The sequence below is a fragment of the Rosa chinensis genome, chromosome 4 (assembly GCF_002994745.2).
Source record: "Rosa chinensis cultivar Old Blush chromosome 4, RchiOBHm-V2, whole genome shotgun sequence".
Lineage (NCBI taxonomy): Eukaryota > Viridiplantae > Streptophyta > Magnoliopsida > Rosales > Rosaceae > Rosa > Rosa chinensis.
Genome location: NC_037091.1, coordinates 12,504,236 through 12,524,599, shown reverse-complemented (window position 1 = coordinate 12,524,599; position 20,364 = coordinate 12,504,236). Strand labels below are relative to the sequence as shown.

Below are 20,364 nucleotides of genomic sequence, written 5' to 3'. Positions count from 1 at the left end.
AGTGGGCATATAAGGAATTTTGTTATCCAAATAATCAAAATTGAAAATTTATAGAATTGACATTACTCATGTATTTTAATGCATATTAATAGGTACAGTGTAAAAATATTAACCCGGTAGGCCTTCATTTTCATATTGATAAAAAGGGTTAACCCAATATACGCCTATACTTTTCTAAGAGGAGCCAAATCATGGGGAGATAAACATCCCGAGTTTCTTACACTGGTTGATATAGCTCGTCCCCATGAGAGTGTGAGTGCTGACGGATCGAGAAAAGAAGTTGTGAGCCAGTGATTATGAGCATTTTAATTTGATGAGTATTTTGAGTTTAGGGTTGACCACGTGGATCAAGGCCGAAACAATGACAAAAACATGTAAATTTTTTACCATACCTATTTCTCTGCCTTGATCACATCCAACGGTCGAATTTGTCAAATTCTATTTCTTTCACTTTGTTCATCTCGGAAGATATACTTTTCTCTACAACCAATAAACATGTTATACAACACTAGTAGGCATATAAGGATTTTGTGTGATCCTAATAATACAAATTGAAAATCGGTAGATTTAGCATTACCTATGTATTTAACACGTATTAGTAGATACCCATGTATTTTTTTTACACGGTTATAAGAAACTATATTAATTTTTTTTTTAAATGTAAACAAATTACATTGTTCTTTGCTAAAAAAATACCAAATTAATTTGCACGCAAAAAATAAAAAACAAATAAATTGCAGCACATGGCTCGAACCTCCGCAGCCAATCCCAGTGTCACATTTTTGGTTCAATTAAAATATATCACACCCAACTCTTCTTCCACCTAAAGCTTCTGTTTTCTATTCCTCCAGACTCTTCTTCCACAGAGCCCAGAGAGCCCATATCGCCATATATATGTTCATATCATACGTGCTTAGAAGCTGTTGAAGATTTGTCCTTATCCTCATCATCAAGTGATAAGTTGTAATTATAGGATAAACTTCATCAAGTGAAGATTTGCTCTTCCAAACTTTACAGAACCCAAATTGGGTTTAGACAGAAAGTTGAGGAAATCCAAATTGGAAAGTTGGGTGTGAAATGGGGTAGAGAAGTCCCGGCGATCGACGAGGCCGTCGTGATTGTACAGTGCAGAGGAATCTGGAGAAGAGACAGAGTGGTTTTTACATTTGTTTGTCGTATAGTGGGATTTGCCATAAATACCCTCAAACTTTTACCATAACAGTGTCATTTTCACTAATAACGATAGTTAAGTGATAGATTTACATTTGTGCCCTTAAAATTCAAATCCTGTGGACAGCAGCCAACCAAGCATACCCACGCGTACTGGAACCACAAGGGCGTAGAGTACGCCCGCCAGACGCACTCTTGTGTAAAGTCCAATATTAATAATGACACACGTCAATATCTTTTACTCTATAGTCTACAATGTGCTCCTTGACCATATGAATAAAACAAAAACAAATGTCTGGATAACGAAAAGATAATGCCAAGGAAGCTTAGAGATAAGATATTTCTAAAAGAAAATAAGCTAGAAGTTGAAAATAAATTAAATAATACCACGAATTGTCTTCATCACTAAATCTAGAACGAACTTTGGTAAGTCGGTCAAGCACGTTATTGTGCTATTATTGAATGATTAATTTGCCACTTGATTAAGCTAGACTATAGCCACATGACACATGTCGCTATTTAGTCAAGCAAAGCTAGGTTGGGAGAGAAATGAGCTCAAGTGAGAATCCAATACCCAAATATTTCTGCCTCTCCTGCTTGCCTCGAGTACTAGCTAGCTCACACAATGGAAGAAGTGAAACTACTGGGGTTTTGGCCAAGCAATTTTGTTTACAGAGTGATATGGGCTCTAAAACTGAAAGGCGTCGAGTATGATTATATAGAAGAAGACGTCCTTTCCAACAAGAGTGAATTGCTGTTGCAGTACAACCCAGTATACAAGAAGGTCCCGGTGCTTGTTCATCGTGGCAAACCAATTGTTGAGTCATGTGTTATCCTTGAATACATTGAAGAAACTTGGCCTGAGAATCCATTGCTCCCGGAAGATGCTCATGATAAAGCCGTGGCTCGGTTTTGGATGCAGTTTGCGTCTCCCGATCGGGTATGATATTAAATTTTAAGTCAATTGTGTTGATCTCCTCTTCTTTCCAGCTATTCTAACTTTTGAGAGACTAATTAAGGGCTTAATTGTTAATTAGAACTGATCGATTCTTCATAGTCATATATCTATACTATTATTAAGAGAATAGATCTTGCTCTCCATAACTAATTTTTTTACTAATTTAACCTTTGTATATTAAAATACTTTAAATCAGAAATGATCAATAGGGATAATAAACAATAAGGATAATAAAGTCAATTAACGAAATAAAAAATATAAATAAAAATAAAATTAAATGTAGTGGAAAATGTAAACGTGAGGGTGGAAACTCCCACTATTTTTAAGTTTTAAGTTTTAAGTTTTAAGTACCTCCCCACACACTCTTAAAAAAAAAATAAAAAAAAATAAAAACAAACAAACAAACAAACAATCTTTCAAGGCTACTGCTAGTATGTATGTATGTATGTGTGTGTGTGTGTGTTTGTGTATAAAATAGAAAACATGTGGACATCCATCCTCACAGCTGCATCAGGCGCCGACGGACGGTGCTGCACATAATTAATTATTTTTATTTACGTCACAAGATTATATACGTATTATTTAAGTAATTACTACGCTCCCGCATAATAAAGTGTATATTGCATTTCACTTTAATAATCTTGTTTAAACTAAGAATTAACCAAATAGTTCCTTACAACATGTTTACATATAATGCTTATATCTATTTTTGATTATCAGATTCCCAGTTTTACTGCATTTTTCCTCTTACCTACTGCTGGGGAAGAGCGCGAAAAAACCATAAAAGATGTACTGGAAACGCTGAGGACATTGGAAGAGCAAGGCCTTGGAGACAAGAAGTTTTTCGGGGGAGACAGCATAGGATTGGTAGACTTAGTACATGGATGGCTGGCTTCCTGGTTTGAAATCAGCCAAGAAATGGTAGGGGTGAAATTGCTCGAGCCAAACACTTTGCCTCGATTGCATGCATGGGTTCAGAACTTTAAGGACACTCCTGTTATCAAAGACAACCTTCCTGACTATAACGAGTTGTTGGCTCATATGACACGGGTAAGGGATCGGAAATGTTTGTCTCTAAGAAGTCTGTGACCTAGCTACGTACAAAGGAGAAGTTAATAATGAGAACCTGAGAACAAGTCTTTCACTTGAGTGATTGTTTTCTTACATGTTAAATGACCTTCACCTTTCAGCATAAGTAGGTTCTTGTTGTAATTATTATCCTCTATATGACTGTTGACATAAATATTAATTAGTTATATACTTATGATATAAAGTCTATCTCTATATAAAAGAGACTAATAAGACTGAATAATACACTTCTATTTTCTTTTTAACCATTATCTCTCTATTATTTCTGTATTATATATTCTCTAGTTCATAACGCGTTATCAGATTGCTAGCTTAAATGGCTTAGCTTACATTCTATGTGGTTTTTTAGACCATGCAAGTCGAAGAATAACTTGGAGTACCACAATTGAGTGCATTGACAAATAGAGATTCAAGAAACTTTATTTTATATAAAATGATTTTTCATAGTCATGTATGCTCAAATAATTGAGCTTCATTAAACTGGTGGATGAGACAAATTTTCTCTTACTTACTTGGCCACTGATTTAGAGCACAAGTACATAGAGATCTATTATTATATGTATCGTTTTGGCTTTGAGATTTAATGAAATCTATATTTCTTGTTAAAAAAAAAATTGAGAACATACCAAAATTTCTAAAATACCAAATTTCTAATGAAATACGTTCACATGCATTTTGGTCAAATGAATCTCATTTATATACTAAAGAAACTAATAATGCAAACATGACATTATCATTAATATACCAAAATGTTCCCCTGGTCAGCTGGATTGAGTGGTCACTCACCATCCGATTTCAATCGGACGGTTGATAGCTAAGTGATGAGATCTCTGGTGAGAGTTGTCAACCGTCCGATTGAAATCGGACGGTGAGTGACCACACAATGCTGACCAGGGGAAGGGGACTGCATTAATATAATACAAGAGGTTTTAAGATTTATGAAATTTCTATTTCTTGTAGAAAAAGAAAAAGAAAAAAGAACATGCATGAGAACGTACCAAAATTTCCCAAGTATATATGTTCACGTGCATTTTGGTCAAATTAACCTCATTACTATAACAAAGAAACCGATATTGCAAATATGACATTACTATTAAAATAATACGAGAGGTGTTGAATATATAATGAAGCTTGAATATGAATGTGCTTCTTCATCCTTTGATGTTTGGGAAAAAATAACCTCATTCGAATAACCATGTCGTTGTAAAACATTAGAATTGAATTCCTGCTGGTGCTGCTTTTCTTTTCCTTAACCACGTGCTCAGCTAGTAATCTAGTGTGTGTGTCTATATATATATATTCAGTAAAGTACATGTTAAAATCACTAACGATATCGAAGTCTTGGGTCAAGGTTTGGTCCTGATCCTTCATTGCAAATCAAGAGACGATGATCTCGGCACACATGCCCTCCCCCTTTATGGCTCGTTTGAGTTCAGTTTCCAACCAAATGTTTTTTGAACTACTTTACATGCAGTTTTCAATGGAATGGTGGATATCACGTACGTTTTGGATATATACAGCCACAATAGGGATAAGTGTAAAAATTGTACGTGGAGTATAATACCATCGGGACCATGCTTGTACAATTTCGATGCCAAGAAGTACGCTTGTTATACTTGGTGGCGAGGGGGATGACCGTGTGCTTTCTTTCTCGTGATCTAGAATGAAACATATATGTTATGCTTGTATCAAAAACCCTTTAATAAATGAATAAGTAATTAGCTCATGGTGTTCGCAAAACATTATTTGATGCGTGGATGTTCTTCTTATCTATCTACTGTCCTAGTTACACCTATGTGCTCCTTAATCATCTGTAGAATTATTAATCGGAATATTTTTCTCTCCCGTGATCAAAAGTCTTTTAAATATTATAAAATAAAAGAGTAGACTGAATCATAACTGGTAAGTAGACTTTCAATTAAATAATCAATATACGATGGTTGGGTACCGAATCACACCCCAGCTTGTGCCCATACCAAAAATAACTAAAACAGGCCGCTATTAAAAATATGAAAATTACTGTTCGGCCCGGCCCGTATCGAACAGAACAAACGGGACGGCCTCAGTTTTTATATTTGCCCGTACTGATTTAAATATATATATTATCTTTCTTATCTATATATGTACTTCTCTCCCTCCCTCCCTCACCCTTTATTCAACCTCTCTCTGTCAAAAAGTCCAGCACTCTAGACTTCACCACTGCATCACTGCACCTCCAGCATCCTCAGCCCACCACCATCTTCAGTCGACCTCGGTCGCACCACCCACAAGGAATGCCTCCCAGATCTGTCCCCATCAATTTTGATTATCTTTGTTAAGATCTAGGTTTTGTCAATTTGTGTATTATGTTCAATGAAAGAAATAGTATCTGCAGGGTAATTTTATTTTATTTTTGAATAAATTTTATTTCTTTTCTTGAGATATGGGCTTGTAAAAGTTGAGATTTTTGAGATGTAATTGGATTTTCATAGTCTATGCATTTCTATATTGGTGATGTTGATTTTGCTTGCTTTATTTTTGTTCAGTTGGCTGTAAGTCACGGCTAGAGCCAAGAAGGTGGTCTAGGTAGATGCTTGAGAGCACGATCAATTTTTTTCAATTAAAAAAAAACTTAAATCTAGAAATGGGCTCGGACCCAAACCCGTTTGGTTTTGGTACCATCAATAGCAACTTTGAAAAATCAAAATCTCAGTTTGGCCCGTACCGAACCCTACTATTATGTTTTTTTTTTTTCTTTAGAAAAATCCTTAGCCCACCCTACCCTTACATATTTCAGTGAGATAACTTACCACCATGTCACAGCTCACCGATAGAATAATATTATGTTTGTTCTTAGTTGAATTTGTTCGTTTACACAATTTTAATTATATTTTCACCTTTGAGTTGCATTTGTTCATCCCTTCCTTCAGCTCCAGTGTAGGATAGATGTTCATCTCTTTCTTTCGCCCTTGTGACATACATTTTAGCTTAGAAGAAGGGTGCACGTTTTGTACAATTAAAATACTTTTATTAAGTATTATTTTTGAATTTAAATTCAATGATAAATCACTGGTAACAAAGGTAAAAAAATAACTACATGTAAATGAAAAAGTTTCAAATATTATTAACTGTTTTTCAAAGCTGTCGAGCCTTGTTATTTTTTTGAGATAAATAGAATAATATCATCGATAGAGGCCAGAAAACAGCATATTACATTAACTCCTCGACTTGAAACATGTCTCTAGACTAAGCAAACAAAGACCTGATCAACACCCCTCATTAAGTCTACTAAGCTCGTTTATTAATACGAGCATATAAATAAGAAAAACAATCTAAAGACCAGATAGTTAAAATTCAATCTTGTAGGCTACAAAACCAAAAATAAGAAAGAAAACTAAATTTTCTCCTTAGTCAATAGGTTTGTGTGTATATTAAATGAGACTTATAGGTAACTTTATATTATCCCACATGTAGCAACAAAATAAATTTCCCTAACACATTTTCAACTTCATTTGAGGATTAAGAAAAAAATAGAAAAAAAAAAAACCTAGTAGAGCTACTTTGCTCAAGTTAGGAGTTTGCCGTGTTTTCGCATGGCACTCTAGCACCTCCTCTCAGCCTCGACGGGAACCTATCTCGATTCCTTTTCTGGGGTCATGTACTTTGAGCAAGGCGTATGTGATTTTCCCCTCTTAGAGGTCTTGGTCACAGACCACTGGTGCCCTTGTTTCGGTTTCGAATCGAGCTGATGAGGCTGGCTGGAGGACATGGGGCATTTCGCGGTGGCAGCCACTTTGTTGTTAGTGGAGCTCCGACAGCACGATCGAGTTGTAGAGACATCTGGCAGTCATGGGAGGCCCGGGTGCCCAGAGCAATATCATGTGGGCTTGTTTTGTCTCTGGGCCTGCTGGTGTGTGGGTCCGTATTTGAGATATGTTATGGGCTCTCTCTCTTATGCTTAGGAATTAGGTTCCTGAATTTTGGTTTTTCATTTGTTTGGGTCGTAGATTGCTCTATATTCGCTGTATTTTAATGCATGCAATATACAAAATCGGTCATACTACTGGTTACCATGATGAAAGGTTACTCTCTATTCGACGTATATTTTTGCGCGGAAGCATGGTCGATCATACCATTAGTATCTTTTTACATAGTCTGGTTTATGTCGGGTGCTTCATCAAATGCTTTATTGTATCCTTAGTATTCTTGCTATGTTACCTTTTATTTCTGGTACTCCATTTTGATGTAGCTTTCACATTACTCAGTTGTCATTTTTCTTATCATTATCAATGGACTTATCAGCTTGTTTCAGAAAAAAAAAAGCCTTATATTTTGTTTGTTGGACGGTTCATGCATATATTTCACGCACCGTTTAGGAAACCGTCGACATCTACCAAACAGTTGGTAATCTATTTTCTCTATTTTTTGAAGATCCCCAAATATTGGTAACGCCACGTAATCGTCATGACATAAAAATCAAACTGAAAAAGAAATTTCAAAACAAAAAACGCCCAGAAAAAAAAAAAAAAAAAAAACAGAAACGGAGAGAGAAAGAAAGAGAGGGAGGAGGGAGAGATCTGCCAGAACCCGGAGAAATTTCACAGAGCCCTCTCCTTCTCTCCGATCAGATCGGAGTATCAAAATATTAGGGACTTTTTGTTCGTATACCTTCTCATATCTCCTTCAAGATTCCATTTTTTTCCCTTCCTTTTTTACGTTTTGAATTCCAAATTAGCCGACCGTTGATCGAATTTGAATTGAGGATTCAGCATTGAACATTATTCTCAATTTCTTGATCCAGATATTGCTGTAATTTTAGGTTCTTATTTAGGGTTTTGCTTCGTTAGGGGTTTGTGGTGGGAATTGTGGTGATATATATGTTGGAAATTGTTTGATTTTTTTTTTTTGGGGGATTGAATGGCTTCGGCTCAGGTATTGCCCAATTCGACGCGGAAACAAGAACATTTGGAAGCTGGAAAGCGCCGGGTATTGTTTCTATTTCGATTTCGTTCATTTTGTTCTAATCGAATTAGGCGTGTGCGTTTGTGTTTATATATACAGATGCATTCTATGAGGTACGAAATGCGAAATGATTGTTCATTCATGTTGAATTTGATTCAATTGTCTCTCTCTCTCTTTTTTTTTTTTTTTTTTTGGGTTGGGGTGGTAATCTGTATGAGTCGTAGTTATAATTCTCTTTAGCTGTGATAATGTATATGATGTGTTGCTCATAATATATGGTAAAGACATATTCCGGTCCATGAAGCGGTATTCTGTGGGATTAGGATGACTGCTCGATCCATATGTTTTTGAGTGTCGAAGTTCAGCCTTTAAACATTGCTTGTAGCTACGGGGCATGAACTCGATTAGTGGTGTTTTTATTGCATCATTCAATGCAAGAAGTCTTAGAAAAGGTTGATGATGAATTTCTTTCGGGGAAATTCCAGTAGGAGTAGGTTGTCATAGTTTTTGAAGAAACATTCTTTATATTATGGACACCTTATGGTACAAAACAGAGAGAGGAAGATAAGTGATAGATAGATTCATAGTATAATGTCCACTAAATTGTTTCTGTATTTTATTTCACCAACCATTAGGTATTGGTTTCTTTAGTTAAGTATCTTTGTTTTAATACATTTTTAGAAATCTTTTAGCCAATTTGGAGAATGATTGCTTGCTCAACATGTTCTTTTTCCCGTTCTCTCTTGCAGCTGGAGGAGTTCCGTAAGAAAAAAGCAGCAGAAAGAGCTAAGAAGACGTCATCTTCTAGCCAGGTCAATGTCTCTGAAGTTAGCTCAAATGAGAAACAACCTATAGAAACTGTACGGGTTACAGTCTCAGATGGAGCTGGTACATCTGATGGGCCTGTGGGTGGTTTCACTGAAGCTTCTTCTGTAATATCGAGCAATGGTGACAACGCCATTGATTTTTCCCACCAAAAGGAACATGCTTCTTCAAATAATACACACAGTAGTTCTTCAACAAATGATTCTAATGCATTTTCTGTAGATCAAGAATATAAGAGATTTGGTGTCTCAGGTTTTTCTGGACCCTCAGATGTTGGTTATAGCTATGATATAAAAGGGATGAATAATGATGTTGAAAAAGATACTGGTACCTTAGGTGTTTTACCATATGGACCCACTTCTAACCATCCTATTGCTCTACGTCCACAAGCAAGTCAAGAATTTGAAAGCAACACAAGCCAATCCAGCTTTTATGCGATTCAGTCCTCAGAACATAAACTTTCTTCGAGGGATTCCGTAGGTGCAGGTTTGGGTACTTCTCAACAATCTGTTGCAAAAATCTCACCTCAGAACTCTGTCAGCACATTTCCACAAAGTGAGGCCAGTAATTTCAGCACAATGGCTAGTGGCCCCGCTTCATCATCTTCGCTTTATCAAGGTAACATATTTCGTTTTTTATTCCTTTTTTTTTTTTATCTATAATTGTAGTGTTTGTTTACAATATCTCTGATTTGTTTGGTTGGAGTAAGATTCTGACTGGATTTATGTTATGAGATTCATATCAGACTTGATTCAACCTAGTACCAGTGCAAGGGGGTTTGCTCAAGAAGTTGGGAAAAGCATGCGTGGTGGTACTGCAGACTTCGGTGATCCTGTAACTTTCAGATTTGGAGAAGGAAAACTAAGTAGCTCTGCAAGTGGTATGCCTAGCTTGCAGAGTGCACAAGTTCAAACAACTGAATCCAGTGGTTTTGGATATGATGGTAGAAGTTCGTCCAATCATATACAGCTAGAGTCAGTTACACCTGATACTAGTTCTAGGAGATCTCGTCCATCATTCCTTGATTCTCTTAATGTTCATAAGTCTTCTTCCGGGAGTCCTTTTCAACAAGCTGAGCCTGAGGAGTCATATTTCTCCAACAGTTCTAAATCAAATGGCATAAGCTTCCTGGGATCACTGCCTTTCCATAAGCCATCTCTGGATGATGGACCTGTTGCACCTCATTCATTTGAGCATTCCAATAAGTCTTCATTTTCTCCTAGTGCTGGGGTGGACCAGCAGAGGCCAATAGTTGAAAGTAGCTTGGACAGAAAACACGAGTTCTATTCGTCTAAGCAAAATGATGATTTTGAAGCTTTGGAACAGGTACTGTATTCCATTATTATCTGCTGGTGAATCTTTACAATGTCCAGTGTTTCCATTTCTTCTCCATTTAAAATATATATACATGTATCTAATTTAGAGCTTAAAAATGTCCTCAAGCATTTAAGTAGTTGGTCACTGTGAGCCCTTGTTCAATACACATGAAGCATGAAGGAATGGAATGATTTGCAGTTTGATTTATTGAAATTCCTTTCTGATGGAAATATAGCGTTGATTGTTACAGTTCATCCCTAGTAATAAGTTATACTGATGACATAGTTGTGAGATACAATTTTTTAGGGGCAGTAAACATGGCTACAGTTAGAATGAAGAGATGTAGATTGTAATGAAGTCTATAACATGGAGATACTGACATATACAGTTGGAGCATAAAGTACCCGTCTTTCAAATGCATCAGGAAGGTACTGGGGGGTATTTGGATCATGTGTGCTCCTAGAATACTTCTCAAGGTTGCCTTTGTTCTGTTAAGAAAAAAAAAATAGCTTTAGCATAGCAGAGAAGGATAAGTTTACCAAGCCAATGCCTATTCACCTGATCCATTTGGCCTTTTTTTAGTGAGATGATTTCATCTTTCTGAATCATCATGTGCTAAGTTTCTTTAGTCATCTAGTTAATTAAGTTTCATTACTATCCTGTGTTTGAATTATAGTTTGTAAGCAGAGCAATTATTCCGTCTTTTTGTGGAAGATTTCATGTTGGAATACTGGCAAAGAGAAAGCTTTAATTAACACTTTCGCTTTCTATACATTTAAATTTAATGGTAAATTTGCTCTGCTGAGCTTATTTGGTTGGAATAATTTTTTGATAATATATGTTCTGCATCATGTTATGCAGCACATTGAAGATTTGACACAAGAAAAGTTTTCTCTGCAACGGGCACTCGAGGCTTCACGTGCTTTAGCTGAGTCATTGGCTTCTGAAAATTCTTCTTTGACAGAGACTTATAACCAACAGGTTTGGCTGCATAACATGATATTTTGGGGTATTATATTTGTGTATCTGTTTAGTTTGTCTGTGCATTAGTAGCAGCATGTAATATATGACGCATGGATATACAGCGTGGTATTATTTTATGTCTGCTTTCTAGTAAAAATATCATTATATGTTTTGTTGGACAATAGTTATGACCTCTGCTAGAAAGGTCATTAAACATGTCATTGCTTCAATCTAACTTTTTTCTGTTTGCCTGTCCTCCAGAGAAGCGTTGTTGGCCAACTAAAATCTGACTTGGAAACGTTACAAGCGGAGATCAAGGCCCAGCTGGTTAGAGTTGATAATCCCTTATTTCTGGTCATTCTGGATCTCATTTACATCTGAAGGGACTATATAACATGCGCGCATATATATATATATATATAAATAGATAGATAGATCTATATAAAATACATTTTAATGCAGTTATGCTTTGAGTGTTAAGAGAATGCCTAGAATGTTGCGGTGGCTGACAGAAAATTGTTAAGTGACTAACTTACAGAATGGGGAAGGATATCCGTACAAGTACGAGGGATTGTATATAAGGATGCCATTATTTCAGTTGACAATGTTTCATTGTAAATTTTACTTGTTAAAGAAGGAGCACCAGTTCGATTCTTTTATTTCAGAGTAGCCTTTATCCTCTTAGGCCATAATATTTTCTCATTCTGAATTTGTTTGGACATTTTGTTACTACTTTCAAATTAAGCAAAAATTGGAAATTTTTTTTTCCACCATCTTGAGCCTATCAGAAAAAGAAAAGAAAAAAGATTTTTTTTGAAACTTTTGAAGCAATTCTTGGTCAGTTGATCGCATAGGATGGTGTACCACCTATCAGTTGTCTTCATTTTATCTTCTGTTAATCTAAATTCATATCTTGGAATTCTTGCCTTTAACAGGTGGAACTTGAGGCTGTCAGAAATGAATATGCAAATGCCCATCTAGAATGTAATGCAGCCGATGAACGTTCCAAGTTATTGGCTTCTGAAGTTATTAGTTTGGAGGAGAAGGTAGTGATTCTTCTTGGTATGTTGGCTTTTAGGACTGCATTTTAAAATAACTTATCCATTGTATTTGATTTTATTGAGGTCGGAAGAAAGTGATATATGGGTCAAATTTTACTGATATATCGGCAGAAACACATGATATGTCTTCCCTGGATGGGAGCAAAAACCTAGTTATGTTTATACTTTTGATTAATATAAAAGTATCTCCAAGTATTTGTAGTTATTTCTGTGCAAAAACTGACAGAAGTGAAGTACTGAAATTTGCACATTTTTGACAGTGTGTACTTGTTCTTTTTTCTTTCTAAGTTCAAATGGTTATATTGATTTATGTAGGCACTCAGACTAAGGTCAAGTGAGCTAAAGCTGGAGAGGCAATTGGAGAACTCACAAGCCGAAATCTCTTCATACAAGTAAGCTATTCTTTTTGTTTGATGTCAAATAAGAATATGTTGTTTTGGCATAAGTTTGGGTGCCTTGGCGAGGTGGTATATGGTAAAGTAAGCACATCACATGTAATACCAAGATATAGTGGTTCAACCCTAAAGGGGGCTACCACTTGGGAGAGATAAGTGGACTGTAGGGGGTAAAGACCAGGGTTTGTCTGTTTTTATGAGCTACTAGGTGGTCTACTGAGTTAAGGAGCAAGATCTGTCTGGAATGGAGTGGGTGCCGAGCCCATTAGGATATGATAGTAACCTAGGGCCTAGCTGTTGGACTTATGTTGTCAGACCTGATAGGTTAGCCGCAACCATTGCCTTGGTAAAGAGCGAAGATTGGCTCCATGGTTGGATGCTAAAAGTAAATCTGCTTGGGCTTGCCAGGGGTGCATTTGGCCGGGCAATGTCGTTTCCTAGCTGGGGATCTGATGCAGGTTTGTGCAGGATCTAACAACGTGCGACCAACAGGTTGACCTCGTGGGTGTGTAGCGTGAGGTGGTTGTTGGGGTTGCGTGGCCTGATGCAAACCAAGGATATGGAAAGGGATTGTCCCAAATCCCAAAAGAGGCAACGTTAGTTGGTGGTTTATTTCTAATAATATCAATTCCTTTTGAGGTGGTTTAGCGTAAGAGAATATCAGTACTTTATGAAACCATTGGAATGGGTCACGTGGATTTTGTTACGTAATAATTGCTATCAGAGCCAACTAGGACACGTCATCCAAGGTGGAGTATGGCAAATGATCTACGATTTTTGATAGGTAGAGCGGGCTTGACGAAAATTTTCTAGCAAGTTGGAGCGGGTCGGGAATGCAGGGAAAATCATAATTGAAAGGAGTCGATAGGTGGAGTGAGCTACATTGGAAAAATTCTAGTCAATGTGTAGGGACCATGATATGACGTAGGTTGCATTTAAGCAAGTAGGAAATTGTTGGGGCTGTGTGGCTCGACTCAAACTAAGGATGTGAAATTGAAACCCCACATCGACAAGGAGATGAAACAACTTGAGAAATTTAGATGGGTGGTTTATGTGTGATAGTACCATACCCTAATGAGATAAATCTTCACATCTAGTGTTGCTAAGATGGTTAAGTGGGGAGAATATCAGTACTATGATATCACTACAAATCCATAAGTCTGTTGCACAACAGTAGTTTCTTGGTGAAGGATGGTCGGGTAAGGACTGAGAAGGGCTTTGCTTATCTCTTCCCACATTGGTGAGATGGTAGCAGAAGTTCTAACAATCTTTGTGTGCCCCTTGGCTTATGCATGTTAAGGGTAGCACATCACACATAAAGACTAAGATATAGTGGTTCAGCCCAAAGGGGATTGCATCTGTGTGGGAGACAAAGTGATCACTAGAGAGGGTAAAGGGTCATTGTACTAGTCTGCCAGTGGCCACATGGGAATGATGGTGATAAGAGTGTGCTTGTTAGTGGGAGAGGGTGTCTTCTAAGAAAGGTAGCTTACCTCTCATTTACATATTTTACATATTTTCGATGTGGGAAAGCTCACAAATGAGGCCAAACACACCTGGTGTCAACGTAAGCTATTGCACTACTTTTATGGGTTTGACACTCTGTTGTCTCTTTTCTAGAGGATGTGATCCCGTCTGCAAGGTTTTAAGTATCTCCCAGTCAATGGAAATTTCTGTAGTTTCACCTTATCAAAATTTGAGTGATATCTGGAATATTTATGAAACTTGCTTGTAAGTAAACTTTCAAGGTAGCTCTATTCTTGCTGTTTGTATGTCTTAGGGTCTGGCCAACTGCGGCCACCTCTTTAGCTTATCTTCTGTCAACGCTAGAACTTTCTTAAAATGATGCCATTCTAAAGAGAAGTTCAATTTGTATTCATTTGTTCAGCGCTAAGATGTATAACTGATTGATATGGGAGGGCTTGAACTGGTTTGGTTTAACCAAATGCTCGTGTCAGTGTTGCTGACTGCTTTCGGTCTTTGAATCACTGAGAACAAACTTTCTATGATCCTTTAGTGACTTATCATAGCTAACAGACGACATTGACCAAATTTTCATGCAGCGTGTTACGATATTTAAAACTTTGGGACTGAGGACATTTGAATGAATTAGAAATTGAATCCGACTTTTCAGTGCTCTTGAGATTGAGAAATTAGAGACATGTGAGCTATGGTATTTTATGTTATTTATATATACATACAGGCTGGATCTAAGGAGGACTCACGCAGGGTTGAAATTTCCAGTCTTGATGTAAATGAAAATACAACAACAGCAACTAAGTGTGGAGCAATCATCCGTCTACATGGAGTGCCTAAATCAATCACTTCTGATCGAGATTCCAAGTTTTTGTCTCATTTTTGGAGAGCTTTATTGAAAAGGCAACAAAGTTACAATACAGCAGCGCCTACTGATGGGCAAACATAAGTTATTAATAGAAGTTTGGGTAGCTTGCTGTGATGTTTAGTTGGAGAAAACCCGAAGCAATGGGAGGCAGTTATTGCACAAGCAGAATTTGCTTACAACTATTCAAGAAATTGCACTACCGGTAGAAGCCCTTTTGAAATAGTGTATGGGAAACAGCCATTGCATTTTCATGACTTGATCCCTATACCAGAAGTTGGAAAAGGAAGCATATAGGGTGAAACAGTGGCTGCAAAAATGCAAGAGCTGCACAATGAGATAAGGCTGAAAATTGAAGAGTCAAATGCTAAGTATAAGGAGTATGCAGATAGGAAACGACGTCCCTGCAGTTTCCAAGAACGAGATATGGTCATGGTTCATCTGCATAGAGAAAGGCACCCAACTGGTTCCTACTCTAAGCTAAGTAAATGAAAGATTGGGCCTTACAAGATTATGAAGAAGATTGGAGACAATGCTCATGAGGTTGATTTACCAAAGCATTTGGGTATCCACTCTACATTCAATGTTTCGGATCTGTATCCACTCAACAGCGGGGATCTTAAGGAAGCTTTGATCAGCTGTAAACTCGAGGACGACTTTTTCTGAGGAAGGGGAGAATGATGCAAGTAATTAAGATGTAGTTCTTGGTAGTTGTTTGTTTTGCTTTAATGTCTTTATTAAATGTTGTTTAGAGAGTCTAAGAGGGGTAGTTGTCTAATAGCTGTTTTAGCATTAAATGTAATATGGGAATTAGGAGTCTTTAATGTTGTTTGTGGGGTTCTAGAAAGGTCTAGGGAATGTTTGGTGGTATTTTATAAAGTGTTTAGCCCAGACCTGTATGATTCAGTTCTGAAGCATTATTCAAAGTATTCCCATATTGAAGTACTTCAAGGCTTTTCCTGATTTCCCTTAGAAATCTAGGTTCTAACGGTGTTTGGAGTAATCTTTCCTAGCTCTCAGTTCCACACTTGGTTGCTGTTGTTGTGTTTTCATTTACATCAATGTCCCCCTCCCTCCCTCTCCCTCCAGGATTTAATTCATTAATTGGACTGTTCACTCTTTCGTTTTCCTTGCAAGCATTGTTTGTGCAAAAATTCAGCTAACCCAGACACCTTTTAGCTGTTTGACTACCATCTCATTTCAATTTTATCCGATGTGCTGTAGTTGTTTGGAGTTTAGATGACCAAATGGTGATTGATTTGGTTGACTTTTTGCAGCAATCATCCTTGCATAAGAATCTAAAGAATGAACTGTTTTGATCATCAAATTATTTTTTATGGTGGCCAAACGGTTTTAGTTTTATATGCCATTGACGGTCTTGTTTGGTGCTCCTTGCAATTGAATTGATAGTAGTAAAACCATTGGCCTCTTCTTGACCCACGAGGGTTTCATGTACTGTCTACCACCCCCCCCATTAGCCGTGTATAATAAAATATGGAAGGATAGTTTTGCATACTATAGGGGAAGTGCCACAGTATTATAAGTAGTGTGGATAGTTTCGTAGGCTTTTCATAAGCAAACTGTGGCTTGGTGTAGTGTCTATCTCCTTTAGCCAATTGAATTTCGGTCGGTTAGTTTCTAGCATTTTTCTCTTTTAAGTATGCTGACTTTTGCTGTGTGCTACTAGCTTTTTAAGAGAAAGTAATACTGATGGGAAGTCTTGTCCACTCCTCCTTCCGTTGCAATACAATTATTTATCTTCTTGATTAAGATTTTGTTCTTTATATTTTTTCACAATGTTCTTAATATGAATGTTTGTGCTGAATTTTTGCAGAAAAAGATTGTCTAGCCTAGAAAAAGACCGTTCGGATTTGCAGTCAACTATCAGTGCTCTTCAGGAAGGTAAGTGTGCTTGTATACAATAAGTTGATTGTATTTTTCTTTCGAAAATCAGGTTAAAGTTATTTTATAGACAAGCAAAATGGAGACTGCTGGAGTCGTCACTAATAAGGAAACTCTGTATTGATCCATGGAGTTTTGCCAAGTTGCAGAACTTTTTATCTAGTTTAATAACGAAATAAAGTTAAGAGATCCTGGAGTTCCATGTAGCAGAAGACCTTGATTGAAATTCTGGGTGTGGGTAAACTGGTTTCTATATTATTGTGGGTATGCTAAACATTATTGTGGGTATATGCTAAACAGCAATGAAAGGGGTATGATATATGTAGTCACTTGTTAAGCCCTTATTTTGATGGTTCTTCCACCTTCTTTGGCTGTGAGGTCTCTCAGAGGTCCTTGTGCATGCCAACAAGGGCAGGTTGTTTTGCAATGATTGAGTAGCCTCTTCTTTCTAGTTTGGCTCCAGTATTCTTTGTTGTGATAGACCACAATCTTTTTTTCCAATTTTAACCTTTTTACTAACCTGAACTTTACATTTTTGATAGTATTGCAATGCTTACACATATTTATTGCTATTTATCTGGTATAGAGAAGAAGCTATTGCAGTCTATGCTACGGAAAGCTTCCACTAACGAAAGGAAAGCTGATGTTAGCAAGAGTACTACTAACAAGAAAGATGTGTTTACTTCTACAGAAGATCTAGGTAAATAACTGTTGTTTTGTTGTGTCTTTATTGGAAGTTCATTGCTTATTCTCCATAAGTACACAGTACAGTGTTCAGATATTAACTTCACTGAGGAATATATAACTGTACAAGTGATGACATTTGCAAATGTTTAGAGAAAATATGACTCTGGTTTCTCTTTTTTTGGGTCTTTTATTCCCTAATTGAAGCAGATGAGGAGGTCGGTCCCGACACCGTAGACCAGGAAATGCGTGATGCATCCTGTTTCCCCATGCTCCCTGAACATGGACAGTCAAGTTTTGATATCTCGTCTGTAGATATACCTCCTGATCAGATGCGAACAATTGAGAACATCAATACACTAGTTTCTGAGGTACCTTCGACCCCTTGTATTGTTTGAGTGGTCAACCTATTGATCATTATGTCCTTTCTTTGCCCTGACATCTAGTTGCTCATAAAATCAAGCGCCATTCAAGTGGATCTCTCTCTCTCTCTCTCTCCCTCCCTCCCTCCCTCCCTCCCTCCCTCTCCCTCTCTCCCCCCAAAAATCAGTACTCCACTTTTCTTTTTGCAATTTAATATATTTACTAGTGAAATAGATTAATGAGTATAGCAATCATAATCACTACTAGAGTTTTCTTGTTGCAGTTAGCATTAGAGAAAGAAGAATTGATACAATCTTTGGCATCTGAGACATCACATTGCTCCAAGTTGAAGGTAGCATACTTTTACATTCTAAACATATATTAATATACTCCTCTTTTATTCTTAGTATCTCGGCCCCTTACGGTTGAACGGAATGTTTCTTCGGGATTGCTAGATATGTTTCTGGGTTGAGGCCATGATGTTTGATACATCATTGAAAAGGAAGTGACTATGAAATTTGGGTTATGACTTATGTACTGTTGCCAAAAGAGGCACATGTACTATCTGACTGTGAAGTGTGGACTTGCATAGGGAGCATGCACATGTACTATCTCATGCTCAAGATACTAGATACTTATGCAAATAGCATTCCATGCATTTTGAAACTGAGGTTGTGTTACCTATAGGAAAAGAGGCATCGGTTTGGTTTTGACCTGACAGATCTCTGTAGATAGGTTGATTTATGGTGAAATATTTTTCAGGATGTTTGTGTTGTTTGTAGTTTCAAGGCTGTGTAGTATATAACATGAATTATTTGTCTCCATATGATCAGTGCTGTACTCGGGAAAATTTGGGTTGAAGTTACAATGCTCAGTTGGCTGTCACTTGATTTCTTATATATTGATCTGTGTCTGGTTCATAATGTTTCACTAGTCTACAGGATAAAAATTTGGTCTTGCGACATTGAAATGTTTACTGACTTTGCTTTTCATGAATGAAGGAACTGAATAATGATTTGTCCCGGAAACTTGAAGCTCAAACTCAGAGATTAGAGCTTTTGACTGCCCAAAGTATGGCTAATGAGAGTGTTCCAATCAGGCAACCTATTTCGCACGATGTGCCTGACAGTACTCCATATGCAGATGAAGGGGATGAGGTACTGTGTTTTTCTTTTAATTTGAATTCATTCTTACTGACTGCACAAATACACATTATCCTTCCACAAGTAATAGGGTTCTCTCTCAAGTTTTTTTTTTTGGACGGCTAACGTTGAGTTTAAAATGACAAATGTATATTCTGATCCAAGCTGATGGTTGCCTTCTACCAGAGAGTAAAAATGAAAAAAAAAAAAAAAAATCGGTTGAGTCCAAACGCCTTTTTCTTTTTTCCTGCCTGCATTATGATTTCTACATGCATGAAAGAAATATCTTTTTTTTTCCATGCTCTCGTATGTAGGTGGTGGAAAGGGTCTTGGGATGGATTATGAAACTTTTTCCCGGAGGGCCATCAAGACGGAGAACTAGTAAGCTTCTGTGACATGGAAGTCGGTAAAGCTCGTTAGTCCCTATGATAAGATCTGGTTTTGTTTTCCTGCACTCCCTTGATGTATTGGAGGTCGTAATTTGTATATTTTGAGTCCATTTATAGTCAATTCTTTTTTTTTTTCTTCCAAAAAAAAGTAGGATTATGTTCACGAATTGAGAGGCCTTCCCATTGATTGATAAAATATTATATAATTATCATTTCTCTGAGACATGACTGTAGAGTCCTCATTGTTATCGATTTAGAACTTTTGTAGATTTAGGGGGCAATTGGGTACTCAAAGAGAGGATTAGAAGCGATATACAGACGAGAGATTGTATTGTCTTTGTTTTTTTTTTTTCTCTCACTTTTTCCTTGCAGCGATATACTGCCCATAGTTGTTGTATTTGTGATTATACACTGAGGCTAGCTTAAGCCTCAAGAAATGAAACAAATGATTTGGCTTTTCAGATGCCCCTCATTTTGTGGAATGTGGTTACTTGTAGGAAAATTTGAAAAGAAGAGCAGTATAAGATTACTGTTCTCAAGCAACGTATTTATTGATTGGAGGGTTGGGGAGGGAGACTGGAATTTTCAACTCTGCGTTGGTCTAATAACACCCAAAAAAAAAAAAAAAAACTGTGATTTGGATTAACAAAAAAAAAGAAACTATGATTTGGAATTTTGGATTAATAAAAAAATCTTTGTAACTGTTTGCTTGTTCAGTCAAGAATTAATTTTTGGTTCTGCACTAGATGAAAGTACACAAAAAATGCAGCTAGTTCTCTTACAAAATTCTTCATGATTGAATTGATAGAAATATTAATAAGTAG

At 36.9% G+C, this 20,364-nt stretch overlaps 2 protein-coding genes across 3 annotated transcripts; both read left to right on the top strand.

Moving 5' to 3' along the window:
• Positions 1 to 1,684: 1,684 nt before the first annotated feature.
• Positions 1,685 to 3,465, top strand: LOC112200721 (probable glutathione S-transferase). Its single transcript, XM_024341726.2, has 2 exons — positions 1,685 to 2,110; positions 2,849 to 3,465. The coding sequence occupies exons 1-2, from the start codon at positions 1,796 to 1,798 to the stop codon at positions 3,215 to 3,217; spliced, it is 684 nt and encodes a 227-aa protein (XP_024197494.1). The 5' UTR covers positions 1,685 to 1,795; the 3' UTR covers positions 3,218 to 3,465.
• Positions 3,466 to 7,688: 4,223 nt separating this feature from the next.
• LOC112196978 (protein BLISTER) lies at positions 7,689 to 20,001 on the top strand. Of its 2 annotated transcripts, none has more exons than XM_024337490.2 (13): positions 7,689 to 8,182; positions 8,908 to 9,601; positions 9,729 to 10,309; positions 11,162 to 11,281; positions 11,525 to 11,590; positions 12,199 to 12,309; positions 12,640 to 12,716; positions 16,895 to 16,962; positions 17,549 to 17,662; positions 17,854 to 18,017; positions 18,293 to 18,361; positions 19,011 to 19,166; positions 19,466 to 20,001. In XM_024337490.2, the coding sequence occupies exons 1-13, from the start codon at positions 8,114 to 8,116 to the stop codon at positions 19,544 to 19,546; spliced, it is 2,370 nt and encodes a 789-aa protein (XP_024193258.1). In that variant the 5' UTR covers positions 7,689 to 8,113; the 3' UTR covers positions 19,547 to 20,001. The 2 variants fall into 2 exon arrangements, with proteins under 2 accessions (XP_024193258.1, XP_024193259.1); XM_024337491.2 differs by having other exon boundaries at positions 7,690 to 8,182; positions 17,857 to 18,017.
• The last annotated feature ends 363 nt before the right edge of the window (positions 20,002 to 20,364 follow it).

Excerpts from the sequence above, each read along its gene's own strand:
- LOC112200721 (XM_024341726.2), top strand. The coding sequence starts at position 1,796 with ATGGAAGAAGTGAAACTACTGGGGTTTTGGCCAAGCAATTTTGTTTAC. Across the intron at positions 2,111-2,848 it reads AGTTTGCGTCTCCCGATCGG|ATTCCCAGTTTTACTGCATT; the intron begins GTATGATATTAA and ends TTTGATTATCAG.
- LOC112196978 (XM_024337490.2), top strand. The coding sequence starts at position 8,114 with ATGGCTTCGGCTCAGGTATTGCCCAATTCGACGCGGAAACAAGAACAT. Across the intron at positions 9,602-9,728 it reads ATCATCTTCGCTTTATCAAG|ACTTGATTCAACCTAGTACC; the intron begins GTAACATATTTC and ends GATTCATATCAG. Across the intron at positions 11,282-11,524 it reads CAGAGACTTATAACCAACAG|AGAAGCGTTGTTGGCCAACT; the intron begins GTTTGGCTGCAT and ends CCTGTCCTCCAG.